We start from the raw sequence: 23,487 nt of genomic DNA, 5'->3' as shown, positions 1-23,487 counted from the left end.
ATGGCACAAAAGTAAACTAAAGAGGAGACTTCATTTGAAAAAACAAATAGATAAAAAAATACAGTACCACACAAAATCAATGTTTTTACTTTCAGATGTGGAATTTATCATGTCACATTGCTATCCTATTTAACCATAGAATTTGACACATTTTGCACATTTACAATACCTGCAAACAGGTATTTGCCAGGTATGTTTGACATACTTAGGCATTCAGGTACACCTGTGTGATGAATCTTGGAGGAAAAGGTTTGTGAAATATGTAGTGAAAATGTTAAAACTGTTACAATTCCTTATTTGCAATTTTCAAGTGTTCAACCTTCGCAAACCACCAACCAGATTATGCTGGGCGCTCCAGAAACAGAGGGCTTTGTAAGGTTTGTGGCCATAGTGACATGCTTGAAAGTACATACTTTGACAATTCTGCTGAACTTGCCTAAAGAGTTCATTTTTAATTAAATCTTGAAAGACCTGGGTCATGAACACAAAACTTTTGGCATATTTATAGACCTCATTTCTCAGATCATTTGCACTTCTTGGATATTATAATGTTAATTTCAAAACACTCCCGATGCCATTTTTCTTCCTTGAAACAGCGTAGGTTCTGCTTCATTAGGTTCCACCATAGTGTTTGTCTCTATATTATTTTTATGTAGCATTTTATTTGGGGCATTACTTTTCAAATGTATCTGATTGTTGTGCTTTGGTAAACCATTAGATATGTCTACAATGGTGCTGAATAAATTATAATAGTATAATGTGAATGCTCTGGCATGTGTTGATAACAATCCTATACATTTTCGATTTGTTCTTTTGCTTCATCTAATTTAAATTACTGTTGCAATAAAATCGTGGAGTTTCAACATAATTAAGTGTAGAATAATTAGGAATGTGTTTTTTCCCAGCTATTTGTGCAGATGGCAGCTACTACAAATTCCTGTTCAACCAGAAAGGTGAATGTTCAAGAGATATGTATGCTCAGTTTCTCGAAATGACAGATGACCAGCTTTGACTGAATTAATTTTCCACTATGCTTCTTCCAAATCAACGCTCTGCCCTGAATATATGAAGGACGGATAGATCAATCCATGCTAATGGTGTTGAATCAATGCCCTACTTTGGAATAACTGCCATCACAACAGGAACAGATAGTCAGAGGTGACTTCATTCAAGTTAATCTGATTGTTGCTGCTTATTCCAATTTTTCCTCATAAGGCTGTTTTACAAGGTTGAACAATTTCAAGATCTGCTTGCACCTGTTGATTGTTTGTCCATTCCTGAAGGTAGCATTTGAGGCAACTGTGAAGATTAACATTTATAGTCCATCAGAGGAGTGTCGGCCACAGCATAATGTTGGATTATGGTCCACCGTGAATGTCTTTGCTTGTGAAAAAGAATATGGACATTTCCAAGTATCTTGTTCCATCTCATTTTAGCCTAACTTTTTTGGCAGTGTGTATTTACTATACATGCAAATGTTAGTCCTTGTAAACTAAGGAATTGTACCAGCTGTTTTGCCTTAGCTCAGGAGAAATGAAGACCCCATGACGCAAATTTGAATATTTTGTGCTTTCACCTGGAAAACTAAGATGAGCAGCCGTCTCACCTTTACATTTACTTTTCCAGTTTATATGTAGCTATCCTGCATTTTGACACTTACTTATTTCCATTTTTTAGAGCACTAATAGAAATTGCCAGAGGTGGTAAACTGCATTTTTGGTACTGTCACCTTAAACCTAACACAAACTCAACTTTCCACAACTTAAACACTATTCTACAGTGTAAACTGTCTACTTTCTAACAGTTATTGTAAATAAAGGATGTTTCTTTTTACTGTTTTTTCTTTTCAATCAGAGTCTTGGTATGCAGATGAAAAAAGGTTTAGCTGACGTCCTAATATATTTTCATAACCACTATTGATAGTAACCCTGAAATGTAAGATACATAGATGAAAATTACGCTGAGCTCTTGAAGCAGCTGCCTAACTCATTTAAACGAATCAGACTTCTTTATTGAGCATCACGTCTTTCAGTTGTAGTCATATTTATATCAATTTTCTTTCTTCTATTGTACAAATGTGCATCTGCAACACAATATAATAACGAACGACGGAAGTTCTCATACATTCCAGAGAAATCCCAATTTCCAGCGTAGATAAGCAGACTTGCTGGAAAATAATGAAGACATAGTCTTCTTACTTCATTGGTAGATCCAATGCTATTTCTCTGGAATAATGCAGGTTTGTAGCCATAAGTTGTTTTATGTTGTCTGACACACAATGTAGCAGTAGAGGAATGAAAATCTAGACCCTGTTCCCCTATAACATAGAAAATACACGTTAGGACTTTGAGGATGGGACCATGATTGTGTTATATAGGAGGCCTTCATGATTTCTATGCTAGTCATCTTCAAGTATGATTTTCTTTAACAGGCGTGCATTATGTGTTGGGAAGAAATATAATTGATGAATACTTCTATTAAGGTATTCGAAATACATCTGTAAAGTTATCTAAACTTTCCTTCACCATTGAGGAATTACATTTTTTTTAAACTAGAATGGTGACTTTTGGTTGGAATGTCTGTTGCCTAATGTATGTAATCATGGAAAAGTTTGTTTTGCACACTATTTGTATCATATACAATGGCTTTTTTAAAAAAAATAAAACGTGTTAACCTTTGTATTGAGTTTGAAGCACACTGAACAAAGAGCAAACACACATTCAAGTGTCCAGTATTGATATTTTTTCATTTTGTGGATTTCATTCTCTGACTTGCAATAACAACTTTGTCATCTGATCAAGTGTACCTCTCCTCTGTCCTATTCACCCCCCCCCCCCCCAAATTTAAATGTATGTAAATGCATATTAACTTATGTAGATAATGAAAAGGTGATTCACTTCAACAAGTGTGATGGATAACACAGGCAGTATTATGCAATCTCACCCATGACAGAAACAGAAAAGTCTATGAAAATTCCTTCCCAAAATTAAAAACTGTATCAGGGCTAGAGACCTGAAATTAAATGATTCCAAAATACAACGCCTATTTCTTCTATCGTTTTCCTGTGGTTAACTCTAAGTTTTGCATAGGTCAAAGTCTTAAATTTGAATAACTTGTTAAAAGTCTCTCACAAGGCACTCTCCGCCAATTAATGCTTCTTAGACACAAAGGAAGCCATTTATTGCAAAAGAAGATTCCAAAATGACTGTTCTGGAAATCATACATGCGCTCACTGACTAAGGAAATCGACTCCTAACTGGCCTTGCCAAAACAATTGACAGCACCATTCAAAGCTGTACTATATGCCGGCACACTCCTAAAAACATTAGCAAGTGCAAATTTGATTACATTTTGCACTTTCCGTTGTAAGTTGTCTCATTTGGGAAGTACATGCCTCGTTTTAAACTTCTTTCCTGAAGTACGGAACTATCCACCTGAACTCGCCCAACCGACCTACCCAAAAAGTAAACTATCTCAGCAAACAGCAGAAATCTTAGGCGCAAAGAGAACTTCACAATAGCCATCTCACATTTCATTAAAAATGGATTCATGCTAAATGTTGGTTTGCTTAATTGCAGTTGATGAAATTGTGTTCGGTCTTTTGGCTGAATACAAAAGGTTAAATACCGTAATACTTTAAGTGAAAAGAAAGTATCAAAGGGCACTTGACTCGAAATAACACTCCAAACCTGGAACATATCCCAACTTTAGCACATCTTAAATAAATTCCTGGGCACAAGACAAACCATCTCTTTAATGCTTTCTTGAGTCTGTAACCCCCAATAAGACCCTTGAAATAAGGGACCCATTTTTTAACCCTAGTCATAACTGATTGTCTCGTAGGTACATGTTTGTGTATATGTATTTATACACTTTTTTTTACGTTATGTTTATAAGATTTTTAAAGCGCTCTGCTACCCAGAGGTGTTCATGTGTAAGGTTTCTTATTGAATATTTGCCAGTGGTTTCAAAGCTCATATTTCACAGAAAACGGCCTGTGAATTGTTTCCCTCAGTTGACCGTGCTAAATTCATTAGGAGAATATTTAGCTTCCTTAAAGAAATAAAAAGTTAAACACATCTTTCTGTCTTTCTTTAAATGCTGGTTAAAAGAAATGTTTGTACTCTGGAATATCAGTAACAAATCACTTACTGCTCTAGATTCTCTACCCAACTACAGCTTGATCACAATCAAACCAGCAAATAAAGTTGGCCCTATCATGATCATGAATACACCTGACTACAGAAACGAGTGCCCCAGACTACTCTGTGATACCAATTAGATACCTTAAGATAAGATTCTACCCCCAAAAAAATTGAAAGGCAACAGAGTGATGGTACATGAACCTTAAGTGGTGGGTTGAATTGTACAAAATGAGTTAGAATTGATTGTTAATAAGGACACAAGAATTCCATATTTTTGTCATGCCCAAAATACATAAGAATTGCCACCCACCCCCCAGGAGACCAGATGTCTCTGGTAAAGGTTCAATTTCAGAACCTGTTTTTAAGTTTGTAGATCTTTTTGTGAGACCAATGGTAACACAATTTCTATCATATGTTCAAGATATGAAAAACAGATTGAATATCATTTCACACATAAACAGGACATCAGTGGTGAATCTCGTAATAACTTTGAATGTAGAAGCTCTCTACATGAGTATCCATGATAGCCAGAATGGTCACCGGAATCAAGAAATTTGATCACATTTCTTCTGCACTGAGAGAACTTAAGTGGCTCCCAGTCGAAATGTGGGCTAGTTTCAGAACAGCCTGCCTCACACACAAAGCCTTGCAAACCGGCAAAACGGAATATTTGGCTGCCAAACTAAAAAAACCCTGTCAGACCAGGACCCTCAGAAGTTCGAACTCTTTTCTACTCATCCCGCTGAAAACACGAAAACCAAAAACGGAGTCCCGATCCTTTGCCTGGAACGCACCCAAAACCAGTGGTTATCCTCCTGGTGGTGGAGGCAAGTATATTACAAAAAGAAGCCCGATGATGATGCTGACACGTTTGTAATCTTGGTGGAGAACCAAGATATACCTCCCCACGACCTTGCTAAACGTGATTGAGGGCTTTTAATTACAAAGTTGCTAGCCCTAGTTACTCAGGTCAAGTGATTCATTCCTCATGGATTTTGGATACTACGGCAAGGAAGCTGAATGAATCACAGCCTCTTTCTTCTCCCCACCCCCATTTGATTTACCAGATCGTATATCTACAAATACAAGGTACTTAGATGTGCAGTACATTTGCCCCCAGACTGACATACCTGTACATGCATGACTTAGGCGACAAATACATCTAGTCCAATACCAACCCATACTTCTCCTTCCTAACATCTTGGAGAAGATACATTGCTGATAGTTTGGTAATATGGAATGGAAACATGGTGAACGCCCAATAATTCGCTAACTGGATAAATACCAAGGATGAATTCATAAAATTTACTTCAACATACTCTACAGTGAGAAACTTTCTTTCCTAGAATTGGAATTGAAGATTGGTTATGGGCAAATTCACTCAACTACATAACATAAACCAAGTGATTGTAACAAACTCCTGAGATATGACAGCTACCATCCAAAGGCCCTGTGTTAGAATTTTCCATATGGTCAGTTTTTGAGCTTAAGCAAAAGCTGCATTGAAATACATGATCAGGACTCACAATGCTCTCTTAGAACCAAACTAAAACAGGACACTCGTATTTGACTACTTTCACTCCTATGACAAATTATATCAAAATAAAAATTGCACATCCTTTAATACAAGGAAAATTACCACTAATTTATCAATAAATCCATTCAAGGTTACAAGGAACTTTCGTGACATCTTAGTTCATACAAGACCACGTGCAATAGATAGGATGCCATCTATTTCAAATCCTATGGCCTGACCCTTCCTCCCATCATAGGGAATTTCCCATGTAAAAACAGGAATGTTTGCTTCTAGCAATCGGCCAACATTCTCGCTATATTCATAACACTGTTGCCTTTTCGCAAGAAATTTACCTGCTGTCTTCTCAGTATACAAGTCATTTAAAGAGGCTTTAGTGATAGCTATTAGATTCAAGACTGAAGTAGTATTGCCTCCACTTTTCACAATATATATTAATTCTATTTCAAGGATGGTAAGTTTTTGATAGAACTCTTTAATCTGAGCTGCTCCTCTTTTTTTAGTTTGATCAGCTATTTCGAAGCGTTTCACCTCTTAATGATCCTTTAAAGGCCTCTCAGATAATTCCTGGAGGGGCACTATCTTTATTGTTCCTAAAAACTCTACAATCCACCCCTTCATATACCTGACGTACTCTTGATCTAATAGGATTGCTCTCCAAAAGGCCACTTCTTATATGACCCTAGGAAAGAGCTCCACCCGAGCCTCCTGAAGAAGGGATGTTGGGACTAAAAAGTAATTAAGTCTTGCAAACTTATCATGAGGTACTGAATAATAAGAATAACCTGGCTCCTGAGCCCTCAGACTAAGCCATACATCCACCAGGCTGATATCCCTTAAAAGGTTTTTCATAGCCCTGGAAGATTTAGGTTTCCGCCCTTTGCTAGATACTCCATTCCTCTCTATACCTTTTCTGGATCCTTCTTGCATCAGACCGAGCTTTGTCAAATATTTCCTGCCTCTTAGAAAAGTTACCAAAAAGACCAAAATGGCCCTTGGCTGATTTGACTCGTGACTTTGAGTTTTATTACAGAAAAAAGGAAATCTATGAGTCCTCTGTATTTCCCTCTCCCAATCCCACCCTGAGAGCTCGGGAAAGGCAGTTCTAAGGAGGTCCTGAATAAACGAACGGATATCATCTCCTAGTCTCTCTTGAATGCCAAGAAAACTAATGTTATTTCTAATCTGGCGGTTTCCGAGGTCTTCCAGTTTCCACATAACGTCCGTGAGTTGAGCCTCATGATTCATCGTCTGCTGTCTTACAACGTCTAGATCCTTTTCTACTAGAGAAGTTCTTTCTTCGATAGCATCCAGCCATTCTCCGATCTCCAGACAGGTTCTCCCCACGTTTCTTACTGCGCCCTCCAATTTTTTGTGGCCTGGCTTGCTTTTTTTCCATTAGCCATGGTTTCTGCTCGATGTTCCCTGATTGACTCCAAGATCAAACTCAAAGCATGGGTTTATGTTTGCAGCGGCCTCATCCTGTTGCTCGACTGAAGAGCTTCCATTTTGCATAGATACTAAGTGCAGGGGGGCGATAATCCTTGAGTGGGAGTTATCCCATTTTAGCCCTACTCTGGAGCTGTGTCTCCCTTTCTTTTTTCCGGCCTCAAATTGACTTTTAGATCCTCTAGAACTCCTTTGAGATTTCTGGTACTTAAAAGCAGTCTCAGGTACCTCCGGTGTACTCGAAACAGAAACAGAAGCTGAAGCGATACCTTCATAATCACTACGCCCACTCTCAGAAGTTCATGAACGTAAATCCTCTGTAAGGAAGAAAAATATATCTGTCCCATTAGATATAATTTCAGCTCCTGGTGATCCCTCAAGATCTATATTATATGAACCTAACGGCTGAAGAGGCTGCACATAAGCTTGCAAGTCTATAGTACTAGAGTTCAGCCGTTGTGTCGCCCTGCACACCCCCTCTCAGGGGGTCTTCTGAACTGTCTGTGGTTACATGATCGTCGAACCCTGTTTGAAGGGCGCTGCTTTGAGATATTTCATTATTCGTCCCACTATATGGCGTTTCGATACTTTCAAAAGCCTCCTTGCGTCGTGCTCCAGTAATGTCATTCGTGTTTTTACATGAGTTTAACTCTGGTGTCTTCGACTCATTTTTAGTAGACCGATTGCTAGCAGTTAGGGCTTGGCAACAAATTGCTGCAGGATATATTAAGCAGGTTACAAATAAGGAAGGGGATATAGTTTCTGACCCTGCAGAAATTGGGGAGGCATTTAGGGGGTTTTATGAGGAGCTATTAACCAAACTACCTGGCGGGAGCCCTCATAATAAGGAGTACTGGAATGAGTTTGCACCACGAATTAGGACCCCTCAGGAGGAGAGTCTCCTGTTGGGGGTGGAATTTTCTCATTTAGCTCTTCAAGCTCTTCCCTCGGGTAAGGCTACACGGACTGACTGTATTCCATTAGAATTTTATAAAACCTTTGCTAATGGAGTTACCCAGGATTTACTTGAATTATTTAAAGAGGTTAGGGAAGGGGCAGTTCCACCCGGTACATGCACCGCAAATATTGTTATTTTTAAAGAAAGGTAAAGATCCCACAAATCTAGTCTCCAACAGACCTATAACACTCTTAAACAGCTACACTAAGCTTCACTCGAAGATCCTTGCTACTTGATTGAATAGGGTAATGTACCATTTAGTTTCAGCATGGATTCATCCAAGGGAGAGGGACGGTTGACCATGTCAGGCGTGTCGTCTCACTTTTTGATACCATGGAGGCTCTCACGAAACCTATGGGTGCAGCCTTTTTGAATGCCGAGAAGGCCTTCGACAGGGTGTCCTGGAGGTATCTGTGGAGGGTCTTGGAAGCTAACTGTTTAGGGGGTTCCTTTATCAGCTCAGTACAGATTCTTCATTGCAAACCTACAGCACAACTGCAGTTTATGGGCAAACAGTCTGAGACTCTTTTAATTGGTAGGGGAACCAGACAAGGGTGCCCATTATCCCCCTTGCTGTTCGCGTTATACATCGACCCCTTTCTCAGAAAACTGGAGGCACCTTCAGATATAGTACCAATAACCCTACATGGATGGGATACGAAAGTATTGACCTATGCCGATGATGTGGCAATAATCACGGCCGACCCCGATAGAGCATTGCCGGCGTCGAAACCATTGCCGAACATTTTGGGACATACTCGGGATTCTCTTTAAATAAAATAAAAACTCACATTTTGACAAATAAATGTATCACCTCCACCGATAGTAGGATTGTGGAGGTCGCAGTTTACCCAGGAATACACATCACGGCAAAGATAGATGACATTGTCGATATAAACCTGGCTCCTATAACGGGGAAATTGAAGAACGATTTGCGACAATGGTATAATCTAAAATTGTCTATCATTGGGAGATGCAATCTGATTAAAATGATGATTTTACCTAAATTACTATATATTTTTCTCACGATTCCTTTAGAAATAAATAATGATTGGTTTAGGTTAATTGAGAGAGAGGTGGCACGATTCATTTGGTCATATGGCAGAACTAGAAGATCAAAGTATTTTTATCCCTTCCGAGGGATAGAGGCAGGCTCGCACTCCCCAACTTTAAATTATATTACCTTGCTGCATCTCTATAATATTATTGTTCCCTCTTTGGTACCAGGTCTAGAGAAGAATATGGCTCCAGTTTTATTCCATCAATTTATGAGCTTATGATCGGACCACGGGCTAATGGATGCCTCTTAAAGATCTATGGACCACGTTATTTCAAAAAGACATGGTTCAAGACCTTGACTACCGCATTTCGCAACTGGGCAGATGTTCGGAAAAAACTTGGAATCGGTCGATTTAGTAGATACACCCCCTGGTATATAATGATCAGTTGCCAAAGGTTTTGCAGGATAATTGCCTGGCAAGGTGGGAAAAAGGTGGATTCTTTAGGATAGAGGATTATATAGTATCGTTCGAAACGGTCAGGGAAAGATTTAATTTAGGTCAACGGGACTTCTTCAAGTGTCTGCAATTAAGGGATTTTCTCCTGAAAAAATCAGGCGGAGCCGCCGGCTTCTCAAAAGTACCCCTGATGGAATTATTAACAAGGTCCTCTAGCACTACGATCTCACAATTATATAACTGTATGCTAGAGGATATGACGGGCAATGTGGATAGGCATGGGCAGAAGTGGAATGACTGGCTCGGGGTCCGGGAGTCCCATTTTCTGGAGTCACTGGAGATGGGCAATTCTATACTATGTTCTGCTAACCTGTGGTAGGTCGCTCCCTCACTGCACAGCTCTGCCTGTGTGTTTCCTTGCCGCCGCTGCTGCTGCTGGTTAGCTCATTCTCTCCCTGCTCGCTCTGTGCCCTGCACTGCCTCAGTGCCCGTTCTGCCTCTGTGCCCCGATCCGTCATTACCGAGTGCTGCCCTTGCCTTGTGCACCCCCCGCGTGCACCCAACCCTGTTACCTCGCCTCTGACTTCTGTGCCCTGGTCCTTGCCGGTTGCCCCCGGCAACCTCGCCACTCCAGATTCCCGGCGCTGCATCCCCTGCAGCCCCCCTCACTGTCCAGTAGTTGCTGCCCCTGCCTCCCGACTCCCAGCTGCTCCTCCCTCCCACCTCCCCATTTATGGGGCCAGCTGCGCTGCCGCACAGGGGACTCGCGCAGCGGGCGCACCTTAGGCAAGCCAGTCAGTGGCCTTCCGTGCGTGGACCGCGCCCAGTGCCAGAACCCCTGGTCCTCGCACCTCCTGCACCCGCCACCGCTACAATGCCACCACACTCTACACATTCAACCCCGGACGGACAACCCACACCTGCTTCAGGGCCGCCACGAAGCGCACCCATGGTCCTTTCACCTGCTGGAACTGCAACTACACCATCCTCCGAGCCGTCCAAGTACCTGCCAAGAAGGACCTCAACCACCTCAGATGCATCCTACTGAACACCCGCTCCGCACGCAAACACACCATTGAGCCCTGGGACCTGCTCGACACATCATCACCGGACGTAGCCTTCCTGACAGAGACCTGGATGAACGACTCCTCCGCACCCGACATCGCCATAGCCATCCCAGACAGCTATAAGATGACCCGCAGAGACCGCACAAACAGAGTAGGAGGCCATCGTCCACAAGAACACCATCAGGGTCTCGACCAGCACCGCCGACACTCTCTGCACCGCCGAACACTTGCACTTCCAGATCCACACTTACCCCGACACCACCCTAAGAGGCACCCTCATCTACAGACCTCCCGGACCCGACCCCAGTTCAGCGACTCCATCACCGACTTCATCAGCACGTACGCCCTGACCTCCACTGACTACATCCTCCTCGTAGACCTGAATTTTCACCTGGAGAACAACAACGACCGCAACTCCACAACACTGATTGCCAACCTCTGACTAAGACAGCTCGTCACATCGCCGACCCATTCCGCCGGCCACACGCTAGACCCTGTCTTCTCCTCAAGCTCCCACGTCTCCTTCAGCCACACCACCGAACTCCACTGGACCGACCACCGCTGCATCCACTTCACCTTCCAGAAACCCACCACTCACCACCGCACCCAACAGATCCCACGCAGCTGGTGAAATAAAGTCACTGAAGACCAACTACAAGCAAACCTCGCTCTCATCCTTCCCAGAGAGCTGGAAGTACGCCGAGATCAACGCCGTACTCAAAAAACACAAAGCGGACCCGAGGGAACTCAAGAACTTCCGACCCATCTCCCTTCTCCCCTTCCCAGCCAAGGTCATTGAGAAGATCGTCAACAGACAACTAACCCGATACCTCGAAGAAAACAGCATCCTGGACCCATCCCAGTCAGGGTTCCGTAGCAACCACAGTACAGAGACTGCCCTCATCATGCCCACCGACGACATCAGGACCCTGCTGGACAACGGCGAGACTGCAGCCCTCATCCTGCTGGACCTCTCCGACGCCTTCGACGCGGTCTGCCACCATACTCTACGCGCACGCCTCTAGCACGCAGGGATCCAAGACAAGGCCCTGGAATGGACCACCTCCTTCCTCTCCGGCAGAACCCAGAGAGTCCTTCTCCCCCTATTCCGATCGAAGCCTCCGAGATCATCTGCGGCGCACCCGAGGGCTCTTCCCTCAGCCCGACACTGTTCAACATTTACATGGCCCGCTGGCACGACCTCAACATGATCTCCTACGACACTCGACTGATCCTTTCCCTCACCAAGGGCCCCCTCACCACCAAACCCAACCTCCACGAAGGAATGAAGGCTGTCATCAACTGGATGAGGAGCAACCGACAAGCTGAGCACAGACAAGACGGAGGTCCTCATCCTCTGCTCCAACCCATCAGCCTGGGACGACTCCGGGTGGCCAACGGCACTGCGGGCAGCCCAAAACACCCACCAACCATGCACGCAACCTGGGAGTCATCCTGGACTCAACGCTCTCAATGAATAAGCAAGTCAACGCTGTCTCCTTCTCCTGCTTCAACACCCTCTGCATGCTCCGCAGGATCTACAGGTGGATCCCAACAGATACAAGAAGAACAGTCACCCAGGCCCTCGTCAGCAGCAGACTCGACTTTGGAAACGCCCTCTACGCTGGAGGCCCGGCCAAACTCATCAAACGACTGCAACGCATTCAAAACGTCTCATCCTCGATGTACCACGCCACAGCAACATCACCCCCCACCTGAGAAGCCTGCACTGGCTCCCGGTCGACAGGAGAATCTTCTTCAAACTCCTCATCCACGCACACAAGGCACTCCACAAGACTGGCCCAGCCTACCTCAACAGATGACTCCTCCGTAACCCCCAGCTCCGCTCCACCGACCTCTCCCTCGCCACCGTCCCGCGCATCCAAAGAACAACCACGGACGGCAGATCCTTCTCCCACCTCGCCGCCAAGACCTGGAACATCCTCCCACTTAGCCTACGACAGGCCCAAGACCTGCTGACCTTCAGGAGGCTACTCAAGACCTGGCTGTTCTACCAGTAGCGCCCCACCCCCCTTTTTTTCCCCCAGTGCCCTGAGACCCTAGCGGGTAAGTGGTGCGCTCTACAAATTCTATGATTGATTGATTGAAAACACTCTTTGATTTATACATTACCCCTGCAAAAATAGCACAGTGGAGAGGAGGGGAAGGGACCCAATGCTTCAGATGCAAGACATATGGTGCAGACTTAGTTCATATTTTTGCTACATGCACATTAATAGAACCTATTGGTCGAGAAATAGCGGGCTTCCTACAGTACATATTGAAAGAAGATGTTCAGCTCTCACCCCAGTTGATGCTACTAGGGATAAATAAACGAAATGGGAAAATCAGGGAGGAGCTTACATTTATAGCTATGGCAGTGTATAGACTTTGTGTACCATCAGCCTGGCGAGATCCCTCTCCTCCAACTTTCCATCAGTGGAAACGTCGCTTTCTACACCTCTTTAAACTGGAAAAAGCACTGTATGATCAGAGAGGCTGGAAAAGCAGGATTAAAGGTAAAAGAATTTGGGGGCCATTAACCACATGAATGTACCAACTTGCCCCGGTTGAGTGAATACCGAGGTTTTGTTTAACTAGCAGAGATCTTAAGAGCATATTGACAGGAATGTTTAATTTCATGTCCACATAAGAAATGTTTGAATTCATAATGATTGACGTAGGAGAAATTTGGTGGCACTAAATTGTAATTATTTTCCTGTTATTCTTTCTTTTTTTTTTTCTTCTTCTCTTGGTTGTTGCTAATTTCTGTATTATGTTTATTTGATTTGCGTAAAAAAAAAAGACTGGAATGTATGCACAGTTGCAAGTCATTATAAGGAACTTGACTTACGACTACAGCACAAATAGTCACTACAGAAACATACTAACTGTAACCCAAAAAAAGGCGAAAGACAGGTTCAACAGTCAGTGCAGAATGTGGTATATAGGAATAGGCACTCAAAAAGATTGGTCATAACACTATCCGATTTAAAAAAGACACTACAAAATTGGCTTTCCTTTTTCTGGAAAACAACCATCACCGTAATGAGATGGAATGGGCCATACTTGAATCCGTAACAGTCAAACCATATATAAAACAAACATTTTGGAAAAAAACGAAGATGGATGTTTAAAGATTAAACTGAGCAATTTGGGTTCAACGATGACCACCTGGAAGTCTCTCAATTTTTAAAGAACAAGGATGAATAGATTAGGAAATATTCTTCTTGTGTCATACGATTATAGGAGCAAATGAAATTAGTACTCATTGACTGCTCCAAATTGTTTGACACATTTTTTTATACAACCCAGTTTCACTGTTTAATATTATGAATGACGTTCCACGAACTCAAATTGAAGAACTCTCGCTAGATTTTAGCATTTCAAGATGGCTGACACATTCTTGCACATGCCACAGCACCACCATCTATTACCATGAATGACATCCCACACACTCAAATTAATGAACTCTTGCTAGATGTTAACACATCAAAGTAGCCACACCCTTAAACGCCGCTCCAGCGGTATATTCAAACGCGGTGTAAGACGCAAGCCATTCCAGCTAATGAGCACCTGAAAACTGAATTTTACAGGGTCCTGACCCATTTTAAAAATGGGAAGGGAAACTAACCTTTCACCATTCGGAGACACTGAGGCTAAGAACCTGGTCTAATCGTAGGTTGCCCATATTTGTAGAATATGTATTTGAGGCAGAGCACTGCGCTTTTCAGGTTGGAGATAATCATTATGAAGGATTTGACAACCGTTTTTTGATTGCCTATCCTTTTCTAGATACTACTTTGGTTTGACGCATCCAGGCCCCATGAAGCTTGATCACTTTTAGACACGGTGAGACGCCTAGGGCCTGATTTAGATTTTGGTGGTCGGGTTACCCTGTTAAAACGGTGGCAGATATCCCGTCTGCCAAAATATGAATACCCTATGGGATTTATATTTCACTGAATGAGATATCCATCACTGCTGTGGCGTAGAAACCCGTCCGCCGAAATCTACATCCGGCCCTTGTCATTCCTCAATGATTATTGATGCATGTGTTTTGGTCAGCGGTAGAAGTGCACCAAAAAAGTATGGGAATATTGATGCTGCATGCAATGGGGTGGGGTCAAAGATGTGGCAAAAAAAAATTACGTTTTTACTCAGTGGGAAATGCACTGTATAGTAATACAATATGAAGCCTCCGTTAATGCACTGCAGAGGTCTGTGTGTAACCAGAAAGCCACATAATTACATTTGGATGGTGCAGTGGAGAATAGTGATTTGTGTATGTATTTCTAGTGCTACGAAAGCGTAATGAATATTTCAATCATGATTTTAAATTATTTTTATCTTGCATTGCACATAGTGTAAGATAGACTGCTACCAAATGTGCAAAAAGCTTTGAGATAAAATAGTGTAATAATATAATACTTGTTAAATGTAAGTAATATCCAGACTACATAAAAACATTTTTTTTACATAACTGTTCAAAACCTCATCAGGGATAGTAAGTGCTATATGAATACAGTTAAAAAATTATAGCAGCACTTCACAGTTCTGTTGTTAACTCTGTGCACTACCACTCAAAACGAATACATCTTTGTCATCACAAAGCTGCAAGTGATTTGATCAATTAAAGCCTGTGCCGGCTTCCAAGCATCCTTTACATTTGCATATTAGCCTTTAGATTAACTCGTTGCATACATTTGCATTTCTTCCAGACATTCAGGTACCCTTGCAGGAAGGCCTGCAGACCTGCAGGCACCCCGGATTTAGTTTCACAGCATTTGAAACTCCCTGAATGACACTTCAGCTGAGCCTTTTGATAAAAAGTATGGGATAAGTTTTTCATAAATCAAAAAATATGTGCACATCGTGCCCCTCCGATCACGCCCACTTCAACCTCTAGTTTGGAATGTGTTGTGAAGAGGCACTAAACCTTTGTGTCCAAATGGCACCATATATTAACGGACAAACATGCAGCTATGCATGCTGTATTTATAATAAAGATTTTTTGTGTGTGTGTGTTCTTATTTTGTTGTTTGTCATCAACCAAGCACCTATTTTGAAAAGTTTTGCATGCAAGTCTTCCATTGTGTTTTTACACTAAGACATGAAGCACCTTCGGTACAAATGAAATTCAAATCATCCCACTAAAAGATTATGGCTTTTTTTCTGCACTGCTCCTGATAATGCCATGGACCCAACGTGGCCGTGGAGGCAAGAAATATGTTGACCTATTAGATTTCAATGTATAATTATGCTCAGTGAATCCATCAGTTTATTTTAGTTTCAAGAAGTTTTTATTTCAGGCTTTGCGGAAAAGGAGAACTTGACAAAACAAGGATGTGGACGCAGACACGGTAATCCCCCCACATAAAAATACCTTAACCACCCTCCCCACCCCACTCCAATGCAGTTACAGTAATGATAAAGGGGCATGTGTCTTCAATTCTTTGGCGGTCCATGGGGCACATCTGTAGGATGACCGAGAGGTCCGCCAGGTCAAGGTCTGGCAGGGATTGATGGTACGTCCTGCTCCTGTGGTCGTTGTTGAGGTAAAAATATTACAGGGCTCCACAGTTTTAGGAAGAGAGGGGAGTGGTCTGTCAAGTCGGAAGCTAACTTTTAGTGTCCCAGGAGATGCCAGAGGCATCTTTATGGTTTGGAAGAGTGGCCTTGCCCCACAGGGAAAGAATAATGTGCTTAGCCACCAGCAGGTGGAAGATTCGCTTGCCAGAGGTAGAGATGAGGGAGTAGAAATCTTCTGACGCCCTGCCAAGGAGGGGTAGCTCAGTGAGCTTGTCGAGGGGGTAGCCCTGTATTTGGGAGATGGCAAGGATGATTTTGTCCCAGAAGTCCTCCAGGCGGAGGCACAATCAATCAATCGGAATTGTAAGCGCGCTACTTACCTGTGAGAGTCTCATGGCGCCGCGGGGGGGGGTGCAGATCTGTTCAGCTGAAGAGCCAGGTCTTGAGGGTCTTTCTGAAGGTGTTCAGGGAGGGGGCATGTCTGATGTCTACCGGTAGCTCATTGCAGGGCTTGGCTGCAATGTGAGAGCAGGATCTTCCACCTGCTCTGGCTCTGTGGATGCGCAGGGTTTCGGCCAGTGCAAGGTTGGAAGATTGGAGGTTTCTTTTGAGTACGTGGAAGTTGATTCTGTCGTTGAGGGCCCGTTGTTGTTTAGGCATTTGAAGGCATGAGTGAGGATTTTGAACATTACTCTTTTCTCCACGGGGAGCCAGTGGAGACTTCATAGGTGTTGACTGTGTTCGTGTCGGGGATGCCGAGGATGAGTCTGGCGGCAGTGTTCTGTATTGTCTGGAGTTTGCGGAGTAGGGACTGGTTGATGTCGGCGTAGACTACGTTTCCATAGTTCAGTCTGCTGGTGATGAGTGCGTGGGTGACTGTCTTTGACGGGGGATCCACTTGAAGGTCTTGCGGAGGGTGTTGAAGCAGCTGGAGTTAACCTGTCCGTTCATGGTGAGTGATGAGTCGAGTACGATGCAGAGGTTCTTGGCATGGTCTCAAGGGGTAGGTGGGCTTCCGAGATCAGTCGGCCACCAGGTGCTGTCCCATGCGAAAGGGGCGGTATCGAGGACGAGGACTTCTCTTCTGTCTTCTCGGAGTTGAGCTTTCGGGCAGCTGTTGGTCATCCAGACTGCAATGTCTTTCATTCCTTTCTGCACTACCACATACTGTGGAGGAAGGTGTCTCGTTCTCCACACCCACAGGCTTCCAGATGTGTAGGGTCTATAGTGTGAAGCTTGGCTGACGTCAGGGCCAGCTCTAAAGTAATTTGCATAAGATCTCTCTGCCCTGGGCATTGTGGACGAAGTTGGTGTTGCATGTATAGATTTCATCCCACTGTTGAGGATCAAGGGAAATATTCAATTCTTTTTCCCATTGATCTTGGAAGGACGGTCTATGTGATGTGATGTGATGGCTTAAATGAATTAGACCCCAGTAATGCCCAACTGACATGTATTAATACATAACAAGGTCCTTATACACTGCACAGTTCTAACTTCTCCATCATAGGTTGGGGTGTACTGTTTGTATAAAATGACTTACTGTTTGTATAAAATTAACTATGCATTTGGATGAGTGTTAACTCAGACATCCATGAGTATGATTTAATTGTCTAATTATTATTACGTCATTTGTAAAGCGTCTGAATCACCCACATGGGGTATCTCGTGCTAAGAGCGCATACCGGTGAGGCAGTGGGAGTTTAAAAGAGTGAGGTTTTTAATTTTTTCCGAAAGCTTAGATAGTTGGTGCAAAGGCGTATATCCAGTGGTAGCTGGTTCCAGAGTTGAGGTGCTATATAGGAGAATGATTTACCTCCCAATCTGGTTCGCTTGATGTGAAGGACGTCAACAAGTCCTGTCCCATTGGAGCGGAGAGTGCGCAATGATGAGTGTCTGGACAGTTTGTTGGCCAGATATGTGGGACCCAGCTGGTTGAGGCCCTTGAACAACAAACAGCCGATTTTGAATTGGATACTTTTGCGGATGGGTAACCAGTGATGCTTGCGAAGCAAGGGCAGTGACGGGGCGCGATATGGTGCACTGGTTACCAGGCGGGCTGCTGTGTTCTGCACCAACTGTAGGCTGTTTAGGGCAGATTCTTTGGCAGATATCAGCAGGGCACTACTGAAATCCAGACGACTGAGCACTAACGCATGTACCAGGGTTTTGCGGGTGGAAGTGGGATGGAAATGAAAGACTCTGCAAAGCAGGCTGAGTGCATGAAAGCAATGTATGTATGTATGTATAGGCATTTATATAGCGCACTACTTACCCGTAGGGTCCCAAGGCGCTTCGACCGCTGCGAAACCCTTCCTGGCTTCCCTGAGAGATGGTCCCTTAATGGGTATCTCCAGGGTGAGACCAGGCATCCCCGGCGGTCTGGTGGGGCCGTTAGTGAAGATGAGGCAAGCTAATGCCCAGAGTTGCCGAGTGTGATTGCTGATCAGAGTGGGCACCGAGGCGAGAGAATTATCGAGTCCGCTGACCCTGGTCCAGAAACCTGCCGCGCCGGGAATCGAACCCTGGTCCCGGGCCGTCCTCTGCTCTCGGGTCTGCCGCCTCTAACCAGTGAGCCACACTACTTCACCAAGCTCGTTTGGTAGTAGCTATGTGCTCATCAAGGTTAAGTTTGCTGTCTATTAGGACTCCTAGGTTTTTGACGACTGACTTAGGAGATGGTGCCGGGCCCATTTCTTCCTAGCAAGGAATTTATTTATCAACAGATAAGAAGTAAATGGTTATGATACATTTCTACAGCAGTAGCAAGACACAATCCTGTGCTGTACTGGGAAGAAAGAAGAAAATAGGAAAGGGTGAAAGGGGTGTTTTCAGGCAAAAGAAAAGAGCAGGCAGGGCACTGTTAAAGGTAAGGAATATTGACAGTATCGCCTGGAGTAGTACATACAACAACAAATATAAATTATTTTCATGTATGACAACTCATGGGGGTCGACGTTTCGATCCCTCGCTCAGTTAATAAAGGGGATCATCTTCAGGACTTATGTAATTAGATTTGCCTGAATTAGGAGCGCCTGTTGGGGAAACAATGAAGAACAAAAAAAGGGGAATTATCAGAAGAGGATCCTGGAGGGCGGTCAGTACATACCCTTCTTAGCAATTACAGTATTTGGAATCGCGGTGTGTGCAAGGTGATGGTGACAGTGGTAGCCTATTAACTAAAGTCCAACTAAAGTCCAACATTAATATACAATTGTCCTCGGAATCGCAGTGACACTTATATTATAAGTGGATAATCTAGGGTTGTGCAGAGCAAGTGACTAAAAAGTTGCTCGAGGCTCGGTGATATGGTGATTCAGCAGAGCAGTGTGCACCTAAGGTTATAATGGGGCAGGATTCTATGTGAGTGGGGTGGGCAAATGGCGAAGGTCCACCTGAGCATTGCCTAGAACATACCTCTTAACACGAGGTAACGGATGGTAAAGTTGGTTTAGGCAAAGTGGTCCTAACGCTTCCTTGAGCAGATTACTGATGTTGGCGCCGGGGCTTGTGGCAGTGGGGCAGCCAGGTACTTATTCCTGTAATGGAGGAATTATGAGCATGAGGGCATATATATTTTTGTGGTTCACAACATTTACGTGCGTTGTTGGCGTACCTTAGATAGCAAGGCTGAATCCCTGATTGTTTATTGAGAGGTAAAGGGTTCACGGCTTCCTTATTGTGCCGGTTGCGGCGTGGAGCCGAGCTGTGGGTTCAATGGGGAGCCGTTAGTGGGGAGAATGGCGTGATTGGGTACAGCGAGAGTTGTCATAAGGTAAAGGGTTGAAACCATACCGTTCAATGTTGCTGCAATTTCCACTTCAGGAAGATTATGGGTGGGAGGCTCAATGGCCGTCGCCGCCGTTCGAACAATAACGATGATGCGCCGCTGTAAATAAAATATACAGCTATTGAGTACCGGTTAACTCGTTACCAAGGGAGAACGCGGGCTTACAGGGTTGGCGAGTGAAGGGGGTAGGGTGCGCTTACCGGGTCAGAGTCGAGCTCGCGGGGCACCGTCGGAGTGCTTGGTCCTACTGCCGGTTCCTGGTTTGGAAGCTGGGCGGGACCAATTGTAAGAGCACGCACCCGGTCACGTGATGGTGGTTATGGGCGCCATCTTAGAGTGATGATCTACCAGATGTTATTATGCAGGACAACCGTTTTCACTAGATTTTAAGCGCAACGTTAGTACTGCTAAAGGGCTGAAAGAAATTCGAAAGGAGCCTTCTTTAGGCAGGGACTCAAGGATATCGAAGGATGAAGTGGTATTGGGAGGGCTAGATAATAAAATTGCCGGACGCCATTTAACATTGGTTTATGGAATGACAGCGGCGAGGGGATATAGTGGTGATCAAGCCCCTGTAAGGAATGGAGTATGCAGGTGTCATACAGTGGGTGATTCAACCGGTATCACACTCGTGGGGGAGTAGTGGCATGCGGGATTGACAGTGGCATGAAAGTATGAACACAAGTGAAAAATAAAACATTCTCAGTTCAGTCAATATCAAAAACAGTGTCAACGGGTTACTGGGCCCAGCAACACTGTGTATTTGGTCAATGTTCAGTTTAGTATAAGTCATATAGGGGAGAATGTTCTTTCAAAGGAGTGTCGTCCAGTCTTCACTCCGGTTGAGTCCCGTGTGGATGGTGTTGAATTGAATTATGGACTTAAGTTCAAAAGTTGTTGTAGGTTGCCTCCTCTCGGTGGTAGTTTCACATACTTCAGAATTGTCCACCTGAGGTCGTCTGCTGTGTGTTTCAAGGATGCAAAATGTTCAACTAAAGGGGCATTGGGAGATCCACATCTTATGCGGCTCCTATGCTGGCATATGCGCGTCTTGACCTTTTGGGTAGTTTGACCCACATACATTTTGGGACATGGACATACAACTGCATAAATTACATTAGTACTATTGCAATTTGTAAGACCTCTCATATCAACAGTTACATTGTTGCGACTAAAAGTGCGTCCCTCCATTGTTAGGTCACAAACAATACATTGGCCACATTTGACATCTCCTATGATGGGTGGTAGTCCCCAATTGGATTCAGTCGTAATGTTTGGAGTTGGTGCAGGCAAAGCCGCACGGACCAGATGGTCCCTTAGGTTCTTGCTCTTTTTGAACGCAAAGAGTGGTTTATCTAAGTTTAATTGGCCTGCATTTATTGTTGGCCAATGTTGCAGAATGCTTTTGCAAATTTTGTTCGAGACCCGAGAGAAGGTGGTGACACATGCAATTCTCTCTGCTCTCTCGCGAGTCTTAGGTTCTAGTAAGACTTTGCGGGCCAGAACCAGGCTCTTTTGGAAGCGTTCTTGACTAGCCTCCTGGGGTAGCCACGGGCTTTCAGTTTATTTGACATGATGTTAGCCTCCCTAAAATAATCAGGTTTAGATGGACAATTCCGCCTGATCCGTAGGAATTGAGAATATGGGAGTGAGTCTTTGAGGGCTCTCGGATGGTTACTGTCATATCTCAACAAGGTATTGTGTTCAGTGGGCTTCCTGTATAGTCATGTCAATAGTTCTCCTTCCTTGTGGTAGATTGTTAAATCCAGGAAGGGTATCTCTGTTTTATGGTGGGCCAGGGTAAATCTCAGGTCAGCACAGTTATTGTTTAGCCAGTGAAGAAAGGATTCCAAAGTATTTTCGTCAGAATTCCAAATCATAAAGTTGTCGTCTATGTAGCGCCGCCACATGGCAATACCAGATCGGAAGGGATTCCCGTCCGATAAGATCGTGCCAGTCTCGAGCGCGTCCATAAACATAATTGCCAGGTGGGGGGCAAAAATAGCCCCCATTGAAGTGCCCTTTATCTGCTGGTAAAATATACCATCAAAGACAAAAGTTCAAGCAATTGTAAAATAAAGAGTGTTGGTACTCTGTGGCGTCTAGGTCGAGAATCTAAGACTTTTTGGATAACAAGTAGAGCCGCTCCTTAAGGAATATTAGTATAGAGCGACTCTACATCCATGGTGCAAAGTGTCTGGATCCCAGGGTCATAGAGGGAGTGCTCTACCAGGTTTATCATTTCCATGCTATCGCGTACATAGCAGGACACAAAGTCCTTAATGAAAAAATCCACGTAAGACCCCAAGGGTTCCAAGATTGATCCACAGGCAGAAACTATGGGTCTGCCCGGGGGGTTGTCGATGCTTTTATGAACTTTTGGGAGGGTATAGATCACAGGGAGACGTGGGCTTTTAACATTGAGGAAGATGTATTCCTTCTTACTGAGGTACCCTTCGTCTCGAGCATCGGTGGTAAGTTTTTGTATTATGCCTTGAATCTCACTCGTTGGATTACGGCCAAGTCTTAGGTAGTATTCTCTGTTGCCCAGTTGGTGGTTAATTTCATTCTTATAAGAGTCAATGTTCTGAAGGACAATTCCACCGCCCTTGTCAGCACTTTTTATAATGACACTAGTATTGGTTTTCAGTGTGCTTATGCCCTCTTTTTCACATTTTGGGATGTTGTAAGGGACAAATAGCTTTTTCTTTTCTAGTGCATCGAGGTCTTTGAGAACCAACTTCTCAAAAGTGATGATCTCGGATGGGATCATACTGGCTGTTGGAAAAAAGGTTGATGGAGGACTGAAAGGTGTATTACGGTTAGAGACCGGTGAGGGGTGCAACTGAAAAAATGCTTTCAGACGGATAAGTCTGAAGAATCTGAGTAATTCAGTTTGCAGTTCCATAAAGTTTGAACGAATGGTGGGAACAAAAGACAGTCCCTTCTTCAGAAGTTCTATTTCGGAATGTTGCAGAGTGCGACTAGATAAGTTGAAGATTGGTATCAACTCAGAGGTACTTTGGTCAGGGGATGCTACCATTGATAAAAGTTGTTCCGGGTCTTCCGCTCGCCTGGGGCGTTGAACCATCTCTGGGGTTTTTTTACTCTCCCCCTCTGGGGGGTGCCTGGTTGACCTCTGGATAAAAATTCCCTTGGGCACCACCTCCTCCTCTTCTTGGGTTACTGCCTCCTTCACCGGGATCTGAGTTATCAGATGAGTCCTCAGAGGTATCCGAGAATCCGACTATATTCTGCCGTTTGTTGTAACGGCCCCAAGGTCTATTCTGGGGGTTAAAGTGTGGCCTGTTAGTGTAAAAATCCTTATTAAGATAGGGATAAGTGGAGGAGCCTAGCCTGCAACCGCGATGGCCGCCTGAACCCTCGGCTCTGCCGACCCATCCGCTTCCCTACCGTACCGCTTTTCCTCCTGCGAGCTATCCTGTATTTGTGGTGCGGTATCGGACTTGGGAAGCGAAGGCGGTTCCAACGATGTGCTCCCCGTCGGTCTTCCTGCGATAGGAGTGACAGGACGCCCTTGTTCTCTTGCTGGTG

General features: G+C 44.1%; 1 protein-coding gene across 4 annotated transcripts in view; it reads left to right on the top strand.

Annotated features, from left to right (window-relative positions):
* WDR45B (WD repeat domain 45B) overlaps positions 1-2,679 on the top strand; it is a 523,690-nt gene extending 521,011 nt beyond the window's left edge. For all 4 annotated transcript variants that reach the window (XM_086930594.1, XM_086930595.1, XM_086930596.1 and 1 more), the window contains one exon: positions 906-2,679. In XM_086930594.1, the coding sequence (XP_086786720.1) occupies positions 906-1,012 (107 nt within the window). In that variant the 3' untranslated portion in view covers positions 1,013-2,679. The remainder of the gene's footprint in view (positions 1-905) is intronic.
* The last annotated feature ends 20,808 nt before the right edge of the window (positions 2,680-23,487 follow it).

Source organism: Lissotriton vulgaris, chromosome 7 (genome assembly GCF_964263255.1).
Source record: "Lissotriton vulgaris chromosome 7, aLisVul1.2, whole genome shotgun sequence".
Lineage (NCBI taxonomy): Eukaryota > Metazoa > Chordata > Amphibia > Caudata > Salamandridae > Lissotriton > Lissotriton vulgaris.
This window is presented reverse-complemented; position numbering and strand designations above follow the sequence as displayed.